Genomic DNA, 18,879 nt, shown 5'->3' on the forward strand with positions numbered 1-18,879 from the left:
GGCCTTAACGACCTGACCGAGTCCCTTGTGGAGAGTTGATTGGGTACACGGAGTGTAGACCCAGAGACACCTGCCTGGAGGAACAAAGCTGAGTGGTGGGAGGGAGTGGGGTCCCACATTGGTGCTGTTATGCAGGCAGCCAGGCAGGATCTGGTGCTGACAGTGAGCTCTGGAGGGGGTAACCTTGAGCAGAACCTAGATATGGCTCCACCTGACTCCTCTGTTTGATGGGCCCAGTAAATTAGGTTCTCTCAGTTAACAATTGCCCACTGACTGAAGAATTCAGGTTTCCTGCTTTTCCCACAAGCCTCTGTTGTGTGTCACTCAAATGAAGCATTTGGTTAGTGCTAATGACCTCTGAGTTCTTTTTTTTTTTTTTTTTTTGGTTTTTCGAGACAGGGTTTCTCTGTGGCTTTGGAGCCTGTCCTGGAACTAGCTCTGTAGACCAAGCTGGTCTCGAACTCACAGAGATCCGCCTGCCTCTGCCTCCCGAGTGCTGGGATTAAAGGCGTGTGCCACCATCGCCTGGCCTCTGAGTTCTTTATAGCCACCCGAAGCTACATTTTAGTAACCCACATGCATTTCTAGTAATTTCCAGAATGCTCTTGGTTCCCTTTCTTTGCAGTAAGTGGACTGACGAGCTAAGGTGAGGCTCCCCCTCCCCCCCATGCCCCTTTTCTTTTGAGACAGCATGTCACACATCCCAAGCTGGTCTTCAGCGCTCTGGACGGCAGAGTATGACTTTGAACTCCCGATCCTTCCGCCTCTGCTTCCCAAAATGCTAGGGTTACAGCTATGTGCCACCACGCCTGTTGGGGTTTTTGTGTGTGTGTTTGTTTTGCAGTTGTGGGCTTTGTGCTGGCAAGCGCTTTCCCAGCTGAGCACCTCTCAGCCCTTATGTGAAGTTCTTAAGTGCCAGGCTGGCTGTTTCTAGGTGGCAGTCCTGTACTTGATATCTGATGGACTGGTGACCTTAACACGATCCCCATTGAATACTGCACTCTGAATGATAGCTTGTATCCGTAAGTATGGTAAGTTTGTTGGGATAAATAATCCCAGAATTGAGCCAGTGAGATAGCCCACTGGGTAAAAGTGCTTGCTGTCAAGCTGGGCTTGAGTTCAGTCTCGGGAACCATATGATGGAAGGAGAGAACTGGCACCTTTAGTTGACCTCTGACCTCCATATGAACACATAGTACACACCCACATATACTCACTAATGATTGTTTTAAAAAAATTCAGCCTTAGAATTGAGGTTATTTTTCCATAGTTTTTTTTTTTTTTGTGTGTGTGTGTGTGTCCATCTATGTAACTTGGGAGCTGCTTGCCCGGAGAGTAAGAAGTAGCCACGAGCCCAGCCCTGTAGTTCTGGTAGAGTCAGCAAGGCCTCGCTTGCCAATATCGTGTGTCTTTCTTGGGTGGGACTCCTTACAGGAACTTGATCTTGCTCACTATGCCGAGGTGTGGGGAGAATCAATGAAAGGAAGCGTGGGAAAAGACAGCTTCCTCTTTTTGTTCTTAGAGCACAAGTTTTGTGCTCTGTGAACAGCTGTGCAAGCCCCTTGCTGCCGGTGTGCTGGGTGCGTGTGTGGGTGGGGGAGGCGTGAGGGGGGTGCTTCCTCAGAACCCAGTGTCAGTGTATGGTTGCACCTGTTTGCGGAGCATGTTATCATCATAATAGACCTGTATCTGGCCAGAAAAAGGTGCTGCTTACTGCGTGTCTAGGGACAGGCCACTGTGCTATTGCCCTGGCAACAGCATCCTTCAGGTAGTCCTTTGATTTAACTATTAATGGCCTTGATTACTTTGAGATGGTCTTGGCAGACACAGCTCCTTTTCAGGTGTGTCATAAACTGTTACTTTTTTCTAATTTTTTGAGAGAGGGTCTCACTATGTAACCCAGGCTGACCTAGAACACAGAGCTCCACCTGCCTCTTCCTCCCAAGTGCTGGGATTAAAGGCGTGCGCCCATGCCCTGCGATAAATTGTATTTCTTTGTAGGTGGTCCGGGAACCACCAGACTCATGAATGAGCACCAATTTTGCATCTGTGTGGGCAAAGGACCCAGCCCGTTTAACCTGCAGGAAATAAGACAAATCCAGGCAATTCTGCGCTTTCAAGAACCCCTCTGTCAGGTGTTTGAGCCAGCCCTGGGTGAATCTCCCTTGTTGTAGACTGCCATCCCAGGCTTGCCCTGTCTTGAGAGACAGTCAGTTTTTACTAAAACTTGACATATGCAGAAAATGCACCCGACACTGTTAAGCTCATGGTTTTTACCAGTGGATCTCTCTGTGTGACCAGAAAGGATCCAATTGGTTTGCTGTAATAGTTGGTGAAGCTTTGATATGTAATGACATTACATTTGAATGACATCTCATGTGACATCATCTGAGTTGGGACCAGCGTGGAGTAGTGGACTTAAGTTGACTGACACTTGCTCAGTTTCTTTCCCAGACACCCTGTAGGCCTTTCTCTCTGGGCCCATCTTCTCAGGGCTTCCTGCACATAGACTGCTTGATCCTTTGCCACTGTTTTTGTAGGCTGTCCAAGGTGTTCTACTCCCTGGACAAATCCATCTGCCACTACCTAGAGCTGGTTCACAATTTTAGTCTAATTGATGTCTGACAATGACTGGAGTTATGGGAAAGTTGTTGACTTTTTAAAACTCATGTGGTTGGGCTAGAGAGATGGCTGGCTCAGCAGTTAAGAGAACTTGCTATTCTTGAAGAAGACCCAACTTCATTTCCCAGCACCCATGTTGATGGCTCCTGACTGCCTGAAACTCCAACTCTAAGTGATTTGACACCTTTTCTGCCCTTCCTAGGCATCTGTACATACGTGTATACTCACATGCTCTTTATTTACTTGAAACATAGTGTCTGTCTCACTGTGTAGCCTTGACTGGCCTGGAACAGAGATCATCCTACCTCTGCTTCTGCCTCCTGAGGACTGGGATTAAAGAAATGCACCCGCACACCTGACAAAAATTAAATCTTTTTTTAAAAAAAGTTTATGTTGGGGCGTGGAGAGATGGCTCAGTGGTTAAGAGCACTGCCTGCTCTTCCAAAGGTCCTGAGTTCAATTCCCAGCAACCATGTGGTGGCTCACAACCATCTATAATGAGATCTGGTACCCTCTTCTGGCCTGCAGGCATACATGCAGGCAGAACATTGTATACATAATAAATAAATATAAATCTTAAAAAAGAAAAAGAAATCACTTACAGTAATTAAAAAAAAGTTCATAGGCTGGAGAGATGGCTCAGAGGTTAAGAGCACTGACTGCTCTTCCAGAGGTCAGCTGGAGCTAATATCCAGCTAGTATCGGGTCCGTCCAAGAAAGGCTAAAGGCAATGCTAGAACTCTCTGACTTCTTTTTCGACTGTCAGGGAGGGGGCAACGGATGGCCAGCCACTCAAGGTTCGCACCCTGTGGCTCACCACGTGCATTTATAGGACTCTACCCTACTCAGGTAAGTTCGTAAAGCTGGGGTCATGCAGCCTATTAAAACAGTATCTGTCTTCAGTGAAGAAGCAGGGATGTGGGAAATGCTCATGGTGGGAGGCCGCTGAACGCTGGAAGAATGTGCATTGCTGCAGCTGGAGTCTGCAAGGCCAAGGCCCTGGGACAGAAGCAGTGAGGTGGGCGCAGGATGCTTTCTCTGTGCTCCCTCCAAGCCTCCCTTTTATTTTGTCTGTCTGTCCGTCCGTCCGTCCGTCCGTCCATCCATCCATCTATCCATCTATCCATCTATCTATCTATGACTTTTAAAGACAGGGTCTCACTATGTAGCTCTGGCTGGCCTGGAACTCAGAGTCCCTGCCTCTGCCTCCAAAATCCTGGGATGAACTTCACAGGTGTACTTCACACCTGGCCTTCTAAGCACTTATATTTTTCTTACGTTTGTTTGTTTGCTTGCTTAGTTAGTATTGGGGGGTGAGTGCCTAAGCTACAACACATTTAAGTCAAAGAAAAGCTTGTGGGAATTGCTTTTCCTTCTACCATATCACTTTCAGAGATTAAACTCAGATCACCAGACCTGGTGGCAAATGCCCTTGCTCCTAGAGCCCTGACGTCATGCCGCCTTTTGGTTAGATCCAACATAGACTGAAATATATCATTTTCTGTAGCATGAATAATAGAAACCCAGAGGTTCAAGCTGAAAAATCAGAGAAGCAAAGCACCCAACCACTAGAAAGACTTTTTACCTCTACCAAACCTTCAGACCCAAAGGGCAACATCCTGTCTTCATAAATCCTCAGACTCCACTGAGTTCCTGTCTCTTCTTTATATTCTTCTCTTGGTCCATTCATATCGCTCCTGTCTCCATCTCCCTAGGACTGGGATTAAAAGTATGTGACTCCCACACACTGGGATTAAAGGTGTGAGCCACCACCACCTGGATCTGTTTCTGGATCAATCTTGTGTAGTCCAGGGTAGCCTTGAACTCACAGAGATCCGTCTGCCTCAGTCTCCCAAGTCCTACAACTAAAGGTGTGTGCCACCACTCCCTGGCCCCTGTGGCTTAGCTTTGCATTCTGATTTTTAGGCAAGCTTTATTTATTAAAATACAAATAAAATATCATTGCAGTTTTTGTGGAGGGATAATCCATCATGTGTACCTTCCACAGTTCATCTGCTCATCCGCTGGGAGTACTTAAGCCGTTGCTTACCACCCTTTATGACTACAGCTTCAACAAACAAGTGGACAGCATTTGTTTGAGTCCTGTGTTCAGTTCTTGATACATTCAGAGGTGGGCTGTATGGTGCTTCTATGTGCGACTTAAGGAATTCTCCGCAGTGCTGAACCATTGTACAGTCCTACCGTCAGCGCCCAAAGTTTCCAGTTTCTCCTAGCTATCTTGTGGGTTGGGAGGAGGTCCTTATTGTGGTTCAAACTGCATTCGTCTAATTAATGATGATGGCCCTTTCTTGTGCTCCGTAGCTTTCGTATCTTTAGAACGTTGCCCATTCAAGGCCCTTTGCTTATTTGTAAACTGATTGTTTTTCTCAGTGAGTTGGAGGACATGTTTACATATTTGGGGCTCTGAACCCTTAGTGCATCTCTCCCAGGCTTTGTTCTTGTATGTATGGGTATTGTGCATACATGTGAGCAGGTGTGTGTTAAGACCAAGGCAGGTGCTACCACACCAGGAAGGTTTTAATTCAGCTGCTCCACAGCCACTGGCTACACCTGGGTTGTAGACAGGTGTTGACTCTGCCCCTCATCTCCCATCAGGAAGCCCTGCTGCAGTTTGTGATGGTGACAGGGCACTTGGAACCCACAGAACGCTGTGCAGCTGGAGTGCAGGGAGCCTCTGAGCTTTCTTCACTGGCCTCTAGCTTGGTTGGGGCATCTTAAGATTTCAGCAAGTACCAAAGCACCGAAGGCCTTGGCATTACTGAGTGACAGCCTGTTTGCTTTGCAGAGTCGCCGTTTTTGAACTTCCATGAGTCTGACTGCGAACTGAGAGGCTCGGCACCCTGTGACTCCCTGCTTTCTCTCAACACTGAAAAGATTCTGGTATGTGACCCACCACCCTGCGTTTGCTGAACACTGGCCAGGTTCCCACCTGTGGACTCCTCTGTAACTGAGGCTTGACCAAGACCAGAATGTGTCGCATTCCTGCATTCTGGTATTGTCTCCTAAGGCAGTACCCTCTGTCCTGTGTGTGTTGGGATCTGAGCTAGTGTGTTCTTGACTCTGTAGGTAAACAGAGCACTGCAGTTTGCAACAAGAAGATCTTGTAACCGTATTGAACACCCTGACCAATTCATTTTAGCTGACAGTATCGCTCATTGGTCACACTGCATTTCGCCAGCTGTTTAGTTATGTGTGCTGGTGGACTCTGCACTGTGCATCCAGAAAGATAAGCTTAGATTTGGAGCTGTCGCCAGATTCCCATTCTCTAGATTTGCCCAGGTATCAGCTCTTCAGTCCTTTCTGATTTAGATTTTCCTGCATATATGACTAGGAGTTCAAATTGTATCTGTGACGACTCCAGCCTGGGATTGGTTGTTTTAATAATCTTTAATATTTATTTACTTAGTTTGTATGTGTGTATACGTACATATGCACATGTGCCAAGGTACAACCTGAGGGATCGTTTCTCTCCTCGTGTGCAGTGTGGTGTTCACCTTGGCGCTTTTACCCTCCAAGCCACATTGCAGCTGTTTGGATACCAAGTGTGGTTTGTCTCCAGAACCCATGAGAACCGTCAGTTTGTATATAAGAGCATTGTATGTAAGAGCATGTAAGAGCATTCAGCCAAGTGCGGTAGCATATGGCTGTAATCTCAGCACTTGGATGGCTAAGGTGGAGGATTGCCTTGAGTTCAAGGGCAGCCTGGCTACATAGATTTCTGGCCATCAGAGTCAACAAAGCAAGACACTACCTTTAAAAAGGTCCATGCTTGGGCTGGAGAGATGGCTCAGTGGTTAAGAGCATTGCCTGCTCTTCCAAAGGTCCTGAGTTCAATTCCCAACAACCACATGGTGACTCACAACCATCTGTAATGAGGCCTGATACCCTCTTCTGGCCTGTAGGCATACATGCAGACAGAATAAATACTGTATACATAATAATTAATAAATATTTTTAAAAAAAAGTCCATGCTTCTAAGACAACATTTATTCCCTTTGCTTCCTACAGTAGTTTGTGCCTTGTCCTGACTTTCTGGTCACACATGATCTCTGTGTCTGCCTAGGGCCAGCCTGATGCCTCACACCAGATGGCTATGTGCATTACTGGTTGGGGAAATATTTAGTCATATGTCTTATTTATCAGTCAGATTCTCCTAGGCCTGTGTGTCCAACATGTGTGGATTCTAGAATAGTTATATGCTTTACCTGGCATTCTGTGTCCAAGCCACCCTGGAGGCCTGGTGACTAAAATGTTATCTTCTCAACATAATAAAAAGCCCTAAAGGCCCTGTGGAAACTTGAGGGGACCTCAGAGTAGCCAGCAGGGCTAATCCAATGAGACAGAGAAGATGCTTCCTCTTGGAAACTGAAGTGACTGGTGATAAGGGGACCAGACCGTTCACCTCCGAACCATGTTCTTGAAACTCAGTCAGCAGACAGTGGTACATATGTTCCTGCTCCCATAGAGGTCACGCAGCTCCAGCGTCGTACAGAACAGGCTTTCGTCGTACAGCACAGCGTTTATGTGGGCGTCCGTCGTTTGTCAGAAGCTGAAAGACTTGTTTGTTTGTTTCAGAGCCAGGCCAAGTCTATTGCAGAACAGAAGAGATTCCCATTTGCTACCGACAACGACAGCACCAATGAAGAGTTAGGTGAGAATCCAGGCTGGGAGCACCCTGCAACATCTGCCAGAGCTGTGATTGGATGCAGAACAGAAAGCCAGGTGGGAGGGAGAGCTAGAAGATTAGCACTGCCACCCGAGCCAGATAGGGTTACCCCGGCCCTCCTGAGATTCTGTGGGTGTGCATGACAGAAGGTTTGGGTGGGACCTGAGGAGTGCTGGCCTAGTCTTCAGGAGGCCAGGGTTCAGTCCCCAGCACAGCATAAACTAGGGGTGGTGTAATCACAGCACTTGGCAGGTGGAAGGAAGAGGATCAGAAGTTCACGGTCATCCTTGGCTAATTAGTGAGTTTGAGGCCAACCTAGGATACAGGAGACCCTGGCTCAGACAAAGGAAAGGAAGGAAGGCAGCAGGCCAGCAGGAGGGAAAGAAGAAAAGGCTCTTGCACAGAGGTTGGTAAGGACTATTGTAGCCCTGGGTGTGTGGAAATTAGTAGTGAAGTTCGTAAGGTCAGAGCTGAGTTAGGCTCTTCTATGTGACGGAGACTTTCTTAGAAAGAAGTTGTCAACAAAGGCGTGTCCAGAGACAAGTTGCTGGCTACAGAGATCTCTGCTAGAATTGTAGCCGTCCCAGCTTTTCTTTTACATCGCTGGGTCTCCACAATAAACCTTAGCCCCCCCCCCCAGCTGTTTACATCTGAGTGAGATGTGGATCAGTCTCTTCTGAAGTTGTGGGTAGAGATGGCAAGATTGGAGCCTTGTCTGTTTTCTTTTGTGGGATATCTGATAGCCCAGGCCTAGACAGATCTGTGTCCCTGAGCCAAGGCTTTCCCTGAAGTTGTTTCATTTGATTTTTTAAAGAATTAAAAACGTGTATTTCTTTTATGTGAGTGTGTGTTTTGCTCACATGTATGTCTGTACACTGTGTCCATGCCCTTGGGGACCAGAGGAGGGTATTGAATCTTCTGAAACTAGAGTTACAGACAGCTGTAAGCCACCATGTGGGTGCTGGGAACTGAACCCAGGTCCTCTGCAGGAGCAGCTGATGCCTTTAACTGCTGGGCACCTTTCCTGCTCTTGGTTCCATTTCAGAGCTCATTTGTCCGTTCAGTGATAGTACCAGCTATGGGAGAACAGGGAATTCTAAACACTCGGCTGAGAAAAATCTTTAAGAAACCTCACCACTGCCTTATTAGGCAAGAACGGGAAGTTGGGAGAGGTTCTGTGGGTTCCCATCCACATAAGGCTGGGCAGAACTGAGCCTCTTCAGCAGTCTTCATCTAATTCAGAAATCTGGTCTTGTGTCTTGGTGCAGCAGGCTGGGGAGGGTGGCTCTGGTGCCTGGCGCCTGCTCTCCTGACCTCCCTCAGCGCCACTGTTCTCAGGCAGCCTGTTAGCCCCTGTGCTTCATTTCCTTGCCAGTCCTCCTTGCTACCAGTCAGAGTAAAAACCTTTCCACCCCTACAGGCCTGGGACTGCCGGCCCGAGAAGAGCTAGGAGACGTGCCCTTGTGCTGGCCTTCCGGTCTCCCTGCTGCCTGCAGGCTGCCTGGCCAGTGCGGGAGGGCAAAGGCGGGAGGACCCATGGCCTCCTGTCTGCTTGCTTTAACTGCACCTCCCCCATAGAGCTGCATTTGAAACGAGGCAGAGTGGCCTCACTGACTACAGCCTGCCTTTCTTCCTTTCTTCTCTTCTCTGATGTTTTCCTGTTTTGCCTCACAGCTATTGCCTATGTGTTGGTCGGCAGTGGGCTCTATGATGAAGCAATAAGACACTTCTCGACAATGCTGCAGGTAATGCTCTCCTTGGGTGTGTGATATGAGAGTTTGATATGGTGCCAGGTGGAGCCACACATCTGCAGGGTTGCAGTGAGACACGATGCCTAGTGGCAGAGAGTAGAAGACAGCACCTTGAAGGGTCACTTTGCTCTCCGTGAGATAAAGGAAGTCAGCGTTGGCTGATAACCCATACTGTCTGCACCGTCACAGAGCAGAGGTGCCCTTTTGCTGCCAGGTTGAGCAGAAGTAGCTTCAGGTCACCTATGTAGACCTTCTCTGAGACATGGACTCACTGTGAGAGGTGGACATTAAAGTTGTGTCCTTCTCGGACAGGACTTGAGGTTAACATGTTCCTGCTTATGGATCTGCCTCTCACTTTAGCCAGAAATCGTGAGACTGCTTGACGGCAGACGTGATCATTGCTTCTTAGCAAATAGTTCAAGTCCAGTTGAGGGAAAAGAGCCTGGTGTGGCGGTGCATCCCCGGAGTCCCAGCACTTGGGAGGCTGAGAGAGGAGGCTTGTGAGTTCCAGGGCAGCCCTGGTTATAGAGCTGAAACCCTGTATACACATGCAGAGGGAGGAAGAGGAAGGGAGAGAGTCTGTGTAAGTGTGCCTGTGTGTGCTGTGGAGGAGTCCTGCCGCAGAAGTGCTAGCCTTCTCCACATCCTGCTCACTTGGCTGTTTGTAGAGTTTGTCAGATGCTGATGTCTGGCCAGTGTTCTACAGGAGAAGGGCCGGGACTCCACAGTGAGAGACTCCCACGTCTATACCTTCCGCTCTGTGCTTGTATGTGTGAATCCTAGTAACTACCTCTAGAAATGTTCTGTTTTGGTTTAGATCGAACGTCCCATGAAGAACCTAGTACCTAATGCCTTGTACATGGGGTGCTCAGTAGGCACTCTGAGTTTTCATTACACAAATCTCATTGTTGTAAATGTCACTGTTGCTCAGAGGGACCAACAGGTGGCTCACGGGCCAGCAGATAGACTTCATTTTAAAATACTGATTTTGAAACTTTAGCTCTATCTGTGTTCCTAAAAAAGCAAACAAATTAAAAACCAACAACAACAACAAAAAAAAAAAACCTCACCACAACAACTGGATTATGTTGATAATTCTGTAGTCTCAGAAAATTGATGAGATAGTTTTGGTTATTACTTTGAGGTGCTCAAGCCAACAGCTCTGAGTGCAGGCGGTCATACATGCTTTTGGTTTTCAGTGGAACTTAAAATGCAAAAATTGATTGTTTAAATAGGTTTTCAAATTGTGGTTCTATTTAATGTTGCATTATTAAAGAGTAATTAAAACCAGGTGGTGGTGCGCTCCTTTAATCCCAGCACTCTGGAGGCAGAGGCAGTCGGATCTCTGTGAGTACGAGGCCAGCCTGGTCTACAAGAGCTAGTTCCAGGACAGGGACCAAAGCTACAGAGAAACCCTGTCTCGAAACAAAACAAAACAAAGAGTAAGTAAAACTTTCCCAGTAAACACAGGACCCTGTTTAGAAGGGAGATCTGAGTTACTAAGCAAGCAGGCCCAGTGAGATTGAACTCCTTTAGGGTGGTCTGGTCTTAGACTTAGCCCCAGCATGCCCCGCCCCCTATTCCTGTCCATCCTGGAACAAACTCTGCAGACCAGCCTAGCTTAGAATCAGAGATCTGCCTGCCTCTGCCTCCTGAGTGCTGAAATTAAAGGCGTGCGCTGCCACACCCAGTGACCTAAGGCATTTTTATGAATGGAAATCAGCTCCTTTATGGTACCAACAGCCTGCAGGTGTATAATCATTTAGTTCAGCTTTTAAGAAATATTGTTATTGTGGTTGATGATAGTACTAAAACATTAAAATTAAAAATGTCCTCTTTCTACCACTCTAAGGTCATTTAAATTCTAAAGCTATTACTATTTGTGTTTTATGATTTGAATATATGCACTGCAGATTTTGTATTAGTGTTAAGTTAGTGCTGGAACCAGTCTGTGGGTGCCACCTGGAGAACAGACTATAGAGCATGCTGGTGTTCCATTGGTCACAATCTCTCTCTGAACAAAGACACTGTAGTAGGGATAGTGTTTCTATTAGGCTGACATAGCCAGTGTGTACTGTGGGTCAAGTCAAGTTTGGAAGGGAGGACCAGGGCATCCTTTGTAGTGCATTTGTCTCAGGGTAGGAGAGCCCAGTTGCCCCTGGCTCCTGATGGCTTCCCTGGTGCCACACAGTGAGAAGTGTGGGATCTGTGTGTGCACTTATGGGTGGGGACAGGAGTGGCATGTCTAGGTTGGGCTTGTAACTTTGTGTCACGTTTCTTCATGACACATGATTATGCTAGGTAGAAAACTCAGAGTCAGTAACAAATGCTGCCATTTCCCCAGAAGTCTGAACGCAAACCCTCAGCGCTCTTCTCTGCCAGAGCTTCCTATATTTAGTTGTTGTTTAAGAGCTCCTGTTGATTCCTTCGGAAGCCCTGTCAATAGTGCACTGAGGCTCTTGACACGAAGACAGCAGCAGATGAATGGTAGCTGCTGCCAGCTCTGTTTAGCCAGAACTTTCTTACGTGGGTGGATTTTGCATAAACCAGTCTCTTTAGGTTGAATGTTTACAGCATGTTTGCCCTTTAAATCAAACTGCTCTTGCTTTTTTTTGTCTCGAGACAAGCTTTCTCTGTAACTTCGGTGCCTGTCCTGGAACTAGCTCTCGTAGACCAAGTTGGCCTCGAACTCAGAGAGATCTGCCTGCCCCTGCTCCTGAGTACTGGGATTAAAGGCATGCGCCACCACCGCCCAGCTTCTTGCTTTCTTTATATTGGCAAATGTAGAGGTCAGGTTTCATGGTGTAGGAGGACTGATTTTTATCTCACGGTCCCTTTTCCTGTCCAGAATTTCAGAGCTTCGAACTCCTTTAAGCACATCTGCGGCGCCAGGTTCTCTGCTCTCTCAATTGTAACGCAGCTTCTCTAGAGACTATTTATGCTATGACGGCGCTCACCATTCTGCCTGTTACTCGGAGGGCCCTACAGATGTGCAGTGCTTGTTTAAAGCCAGTGACCATCCTAAATAAGTCACACTGTGATAGCTATCCTCACACAGATTTGGGGTTTCCTTGAGTTCATTAACACTCAACAGACTTAGATACAGCACAAAACAGCGACTTCTGGTTCCGCTTACAGGAAGTGACAAGGGTGACCACAGGGGCTTGGATGTTGTAAGTTCTATATGGATGATATCACTTGTATGTGAAGGTTGAATTCCAGAGAGCTTGGATCTAAAGTTTCATGTCTTCCCATTATCTGCTCTGTGCCGTCAGGGTATGAGTCTGAGGTGTTCCCATCATCCTCATCTGTGCGTTCAACCCAGTGCTTGTCAAGGGGCAGCGTCCTCGTTGTGTCTTGTGGCTCTGCTTGAGCAGATGACTTGTTTTTCTCCTTCCTTCCTTCCTTCCTTCCTTCCTTCCTTCCTTCCTTCCTCCCTTCCTTTCTTCCTCTCTCTCTTTCCCTCCCTTCCTTCTTTTTCCTTCCTTCCCTCCTTCTTTCCTTCCTTCCTTTCTTCCTTTCTTTCTCTTTCTCCTCTTCCTCTTAAAAGTCTCAGGATGTGGTCCAGAGGAACCCCAGACTCTCAATCCTGTCACAATTTCCTGAGTACTGGGATTACAGGTGTGAGCCACCATATCTAGCCAGCCTCAGTAAACAGCCTTTGTAAATGTCAGTCTGCACTGTAATTTGCTGTTTTATCTGTCCACTCGTTCATCAGGAGGCAGCAACCTCTTTGTAACCTGCACTGGCCTTGAACTTGTCCTGCCTCTGCCTCCATAGTGCTGGCATTCATGTGTGGATCTCCAAGGATGGATGCGCTGATTTTAGGTCAGGTTGGGTTGACTTCACATCAGGGTAACAGCATCACTTCCCTGTGCAACCGAGCACTGCAGCGGTGATCCTGAATGCCGAGCCTTTGCCAGTTGACCCTGGTAGGGCAGGTATCTGGACACTTTAATGCAGCTGTGCCTCTGCGTGCATCTGATCTGATCGTGGTGGACCTGAATTCCTAATGCAGGAATTCTGCTTCTCGCCTTCCATCCCCAGAGGAGCTCAGTAAATGAGCTCTAAGTAAATGAGCCCCGCTGAGGCAGAGTCAGCCCCTCCTGCATCCAATGTACTGATTTTCCTGACTGGACTTTCAACAATGACTTTCTAGTTTGGGTTCAGAAACCAGCCTTCTGGTAGAAGAAGAATCACCTCTTAAGATTATTAAGAATCACCTTTTAAGATTATTTTGTTTTATTGTATGTGAGTACTTGCTTGTATGTACCCGCACCAGCGTGTGCCTGGTGCCCTAGGAGGCCAGAAAAGGGTGTTAGACAACTGTAAGTCACCTCATGGAGGTGTCAGTAACCAAAGCTAGGTCCTCTTCCTGAACCACCAGAGCCAGTGCCCCTAACTTCTGAGCTGTGGCTCCAGCCCGTCAAGTGTAAAGTCACTATGTCTGTTAGCTGTGGCATGAGGGTAACATGTGGACTGCCTTGTCCTTGCTACTGCTCCCTGTTGCCATGACAGCACCCAAGCTGCTGTAGCTGCTTAACCTCAGGAAGGCTGGAGACTGTGGTTTTCACTGAGCTCACTTAAAATGTCGAAGAGCCTATTTAAAAAAAAAAAAAAACAGGACTAATCTGGTCATATTTGATCGGTAGTCTCAAACTTTGATGCTCTGATCCCAACTTATTTTTAGAGATAATGTGTTTTGTTTTGTTTTGTTTTTTTGAGACAAGGTTTTTCTGTGTAACAGCCCTGGCTGTCCTGAACTTACTTTGTAGAGCAGACTGGCCTCGAACTCACAAAGGTCTGCTCCCCAGTGTTAGGATTAAAGGCTGTGCCACCACGCTGGGCTGTTTTTCTTTCTGTTGTTGCTTTAAAGAAAAGTTATTATTACATTACATAAATAAAAGTTTTGTCTTGTTAACATTGAAAGCTAAAGATAGATAATGTGAGTATAGGAGGTTGTATCTATTTTTAAAGGTAATAATATCTATACTTACATTTAGGAGTAGTAACACTAGACTCTAAACACAATGATATACTTGTCATATGTCCTGTGTTGTTACAAAGTGTTTCTTAAAAGGCAGGCTCAGTGGACCAGAGAAAACTCGAGTGATGCACAGCTGCTCACAGGGATAATCAGACCTCGGGAGGGCTTAAGAAGAGGTCTGAAGCCGGGCGGTGGTGGTGCATGCCTTTAATCCCAGCACTCGGGAGGCAGAGGCAGGCGGATCTCTGTGAGTTCGAGACCAGCCTGGTCTACAGAGCTAGTTCCAGGGCAGGCTCCAAAGCCACAGGGAAACCCTGTCTCGAAAAACCAAAAAAAAGAAAAAAAAAAAAAAAAAAAAGAAGAGGTCTGAATGGGGCTGCATGTGGGCACCCTTCACCCCGCAGCTCAGCTGAAGGTGCTAAAGACAGGAAGTTGTCAGCATGCCTGTATTCAGTTAGTCCTTAAATGCCACAACTTTTATCAGCAGTTTTTGTTAAAGCTTTAAATACTCTGTTGCTATAAAAATGTTCCTGCTGTGGTAGCCAGAGGCTCCCATGGGCCATTTCACAAGAGGCATCCATGACAAAGCTCCTTCTGCTACCGTTCGCTCTGCAGCTGGGCCCGTGCCCAGCAGCCACATCTCGCCATTTCTAGTTAGAGCAGGCCTAGCAGAGCACACCTCAGCCTGATGTCCTTCACCCCCTGCCCCCCCCCCCCCCCCCCGGACTTCTCTAGTCATTGTGTGCCTTGTGTTTGTGGCTAGATGAGTCTGACCTGCTGTTAGAGTCTCTCTGGGCAAGTTCTGTGCAGCCGGTGACAGGTATGCAGATAAAAACGATGATGTCACACTGAAGCCATATCCTCTCGGAGGCCCTTAGTTTGTGTGCTTGCTTGAATTTTTGAGGCAGATTTAAACCGTGTAGCCAAGGTTGGCCTTGGAAGCCTCTTGCCTCAGCCTCTGTAGTACCATGCCCAGCTAAGATATGCTAGACTTATAATTTAATATTTGTTGGTCATGTGATACTATCACTTGACTTAAAAATGTAATCTTCCATGTGACTTCAGGCTGCTGTTTTTTTGAAGAGGTGGGGAGAGTGCCAAGGACGACTCTGGTCCTTGCTAGGCAAGCGTCAACATCGAGCTACACCACAGACCCGCCAAACTCTTCTTTCCATTTTCTTCCCCTTTCCCTTTCCTTCTTTATCTTTAGTTAGTTTGTTTTTCCCCCCTTTCCCCTATGAAGAAGTCTCCAGCTTGCCGAAATCCTCCTGCCTCAGCCTCCCAGGTACTGGGGGCAGACAGAAGCCACCATCCTGGGTTCTGGCTCTACTTGGATTTATGTATTTATTTCCTTATCTGTGTGGTTAGTTAGTTTGGTGTTTTGTAACGGGGTCTCAAGTATTCCAGGCTGTCCTTTGATTTGTTACATAGTTGAGATTGGCTTTGACCTCCTGATCCTTCCCCGTCACCTCCCAAGTACTCCGCTGTGCTTGCCTTACATTTGGGCTTCCAAAGGCTATCTTATTCAGAATTCCACATCTTTCTTCTGCCCCTCACCTGAGCCCCATCCAGTCACCCAGCATCACTGAGCCACGACCTTACCCGTATTACAGTTACACCCGGGAACAATATGATCCTTTATCTGTTCCTCCCACCTCTACAGCCAAGCCTTGAACTGAAGCTATGGTCTGGCCTCCCAGGCTGCCCTCTGTCTGGGTGGTGATCTGGGCTCTTCCCCAAACCCTACTCCCTCCACTGTCCTCAGTAGAACAGGCAGCTCTCTCCTTTGTTCTTCCTTATGTTCTTATGTTCTTCCTGAAGGCACACTCACTCCTCAGTGGGGTGTAACCTTGCTCCTACTGTGATTCTTTGGCTGTGTTCTAAGAAGACCAGAATCCTCCCCCTTCTGTGTCGTCTTTGCTTCCTCTTCCCAGCACACAGCAGGGGTGGTGCGGCTGTGCATTGTCTCCTGGCTGGAACCTGGTTCAGCAGCAGCAAGCTCCAAGTGACTGAGTGACTAATGACCACCCAGCATATGGTGGAGTGGAGGAGAAAGCATGTTTCATTTACAAGGGTTCTGGAAAAGTCAGAATAGATCTTCTCGCGATGGAAGAGGCTTCTTGGGGACAGGGCTGAGGTCTGTCTTAGGTGACCTAGGAATAGCCAGGCTAGTTGCTGAGAAATGACTGGGAAATAGTTCTAATTTTCTGAGCATGAAGTGGGCATATGGACGAGAGAAGGAGATGACCAGTGAGGTCAGAGACAAGCACCAGTTTCTGCAGGCTCTGCAGTGTGGTACTGCTGCTGCTCACAGGAGGTGTTGATGTGTAATCAACAAGGGTGAGTCTGATCCCCACATGCAATGTGCACATGTAAGTCTGTATGTGTATATGTGTGTTACATGCTGTGGTGGGCCCATGTGCACCTTGGGTGGCAGTGTGAAATGCAATGTTGTTGGGGTTGGGTGATGGCACAGGGGAGTGGACATCCTACACATCTGGGCACAGAGAATAATCCAGAAGATGGTGTGTGTGTGCACGTGCGTATGTGTGCGTGTGTGTGTGTGAATGTGTGTGTGTGTGGGGGGGGTGGTTTTAGGAGGCTGAGGCGGCACTCTTGACAGCCATTTCCAACTCCAGGAGAGACCAATCACATCTGTAGAGTTAACTGCTTATTTGTACCTGTTTCTGATTCACCTTGTGGTTTCCTAGAGTAAACTATTCTTTGCAGAACTATTTGGCACATTTGAGACACCCCAAATCTGAGCCTAGGCCTGTTGTCCACTGAGATGTTGTCTTGGGTTTGAGTCCAAGATGCAAGGGGTCCAGGGCTTCTGTGAGAGCTCTGTGAGCTGTGTCCCAGGCCCACTTCCGTTTTGTCTTCTCCGTTCTGTTTCTGGGTGGAAATCTCTGCTAAAGCAGGCAGGCGGTTTTCCTTCTGGTCCTCTGGTAGCTTTCTCCTATCTTACGCCATGTCTTTTCCTTTCTCGTGTGTCTGTTCCCACTCAGTAGTCACTTGCTCTGCCTTCCTGTTTTAGTGAGGGTTAGAGTTCTTGGTGTCCTTTGCAGTTTCTCCTGAGACCAGGAAAGCTTGGTTCTTCTTGGTTTTCTATAGTATGTCTTGCTTAAAATGTGTATGAAATAACTGACGGGAACACATGCTCCGAGGAACATGGGGTCTTGTGTAGCTGTCACCTAAGCAAGAAGACTGGCTGCTATTCTGCAGTTTCTCCTGTGCACACAGTGTCTGTAGTCACCTGCTAGGGCTAGTGATTGCTCTCAGATGTTATTACAGCGTGCACTCCTGTGTCCCTGTGACCTGGCTCTCCTCCTCAGTGGATACACACACAGCCTTCATGCATGTGCATAAGGGATCACAGACGACAGGGTCAGAATGGCATGGGAACCACGAGGGCACCCAAGAGAGCTGCTGTCATGGGAGATGACCAGTGTGCTTGTTCTTGTTGGCTCTTTAAGTTTTCGTTTGTTGTTGTCTTTTTGTTGTTTTGAGATAGGATCTTACTATAAAGCCCAGGTTTGCCTCAAACTCTGATTCTCCTGCCTTATCCTCCTTAGTGCTGGTGTTACAGGTCTGACTTTTTGTTTTCTCCCCAAAGGGTCCAGGAGAAACTAGCAGGACAATTGTTGGGCTGAATTTCTGTGACTTTTTGCGTGCGGTGTGCAGATTGCTGTGTGGGTCCCTACTCTGTGTCAGCAGCCTAAGCATTGAGTGCAGAGTGTCGTCCCCATTGTCTGTCTGCACTCACCAGTGTGGATGCTGAGGCACTCTTATCAGTAGCGTGGGCAGACACATGTTGTAGGAACTGCGGGCTGTGTTCCTGCCACCCAGCTCCCGGCCACCTGGCTAGCTTATGCCCCGAAATAACAACACACAAACTGTATTCTTTTAAACACTGCTTGGCCCATTAGCTCTAGCCCTTACTGGCTAATTCTCATATCCCGATCAACCCATCTCTAATAACCTGTGTATCACCAGTCTTACCGGGAAAGATTCAGCATGTCTGACCTGGCGGCTTGCTTCATTGTGTCTGCCCTGGAGAGCAGCAGCCTGGCATCTGTCTGAGGCGTCTTACTTCACTTCCTCTTCCTCCCAGCATTCTGTTCTGTTTACTCCACCCATCTATGTTCTAACCTATCTGGGCCAAGCAGTTTCTTTATTAATTAACCAATGACCTTCCTCCATCAGACACAGGTCTTAGCTCGGAAGCTGAGCAGCGTATTCCCCTCTGAGGGGCTCAACCCTGGGCAATTCTGTACAGCTCTTCAAGTTGCACTAGGACCTTGTAGCAAAGAATTAAAGAATAAGGTGAATGAGGCCAAGGCCCAGCATAGACAGGTATTCCTACCACCCAGCCAGAAGAGAGGCCATGCCTCCAGCCTTAGGGGCAGGGCCTTGGAGGGACTGCAGAAGTGATGTCCACACCTCTGGAGGTGGTAAAGGATCCGTTTGGTTTTTAAGCTCTGGAAGAATGGGAGAGCAGGCTACAGAGTCAGATAGTTCATCTCCATGGCTTGTCGGCACATTCTGGAACACATTGCTACCCTTCCTTCGTCTGGGGGACTCCTCCTTCTGCAGATTAAGTCATGGGTATATGTAATACAATTTGGACGGGTATTATAAACCACCTGCTCACATCCCCCACTTTCTGAGCTCCCAGGTTCTCTGTGAGATGCAGTTGCTGGTGTGCCAGTCGTTGAGTGGCTGAGAAGGTGGCGTTTGCACTAAGGTGGCTCCATGAGGAAAGCTGCAGTGCTTGGCAGTGCCGGGCGCCTTCCATCCAGGGCAGTTTAGTCGTGTTTCAGTGCCCTGCA

At 47.7% G+C, this 18,879-nt stretch overlaps 1 protein-coding gene across 8 annotated transcripts in view; it reads left to right on the forward strand.

Annotated features, from left to right (window-relative positions):
• The window catches only part of Ttc13 (tetratricopeptide repeat domain 13), a 54,045-nt gene that overhangs the window by 3,312 nt on the left and 31,854 nt on the right, over positions 1-18,879 (forward strand). For all 8 annotated transcript variants that reach the window (XM_057753453.1, XM_057753454.1, XM_057753457.1 and 5 more), the window contains exons 2-4: positions 5,429-5,523; positions 7,219-7,294; positions 8,984-9,054. In XM_057753453.1, coding sequence (XP_057609436.1) covers positions 5,429-5,523; positions 7,219-7,294; positions 8,984-9,054 — 242 coding nt within the window. The remainder of the gene's footprint in view (positions 1-5,428; positions 5,524-7,218; positions 7,295-8,983; positions 9,055-18,879) is intronic.

This window comes from Chionomys nivalis, chromosome 21 (genome assembly GCF_950005125.1).
Source record: "Chionomys nivalis chromosome 21, mChiNiv1.1, whole genome shotgun sequence".
Lineage (NCBI taxonomy): Eukaryota > Metazoa > Chordata > Mammalia > Rodentia > Cricetidae > Chionomys > Chionomys nivalis.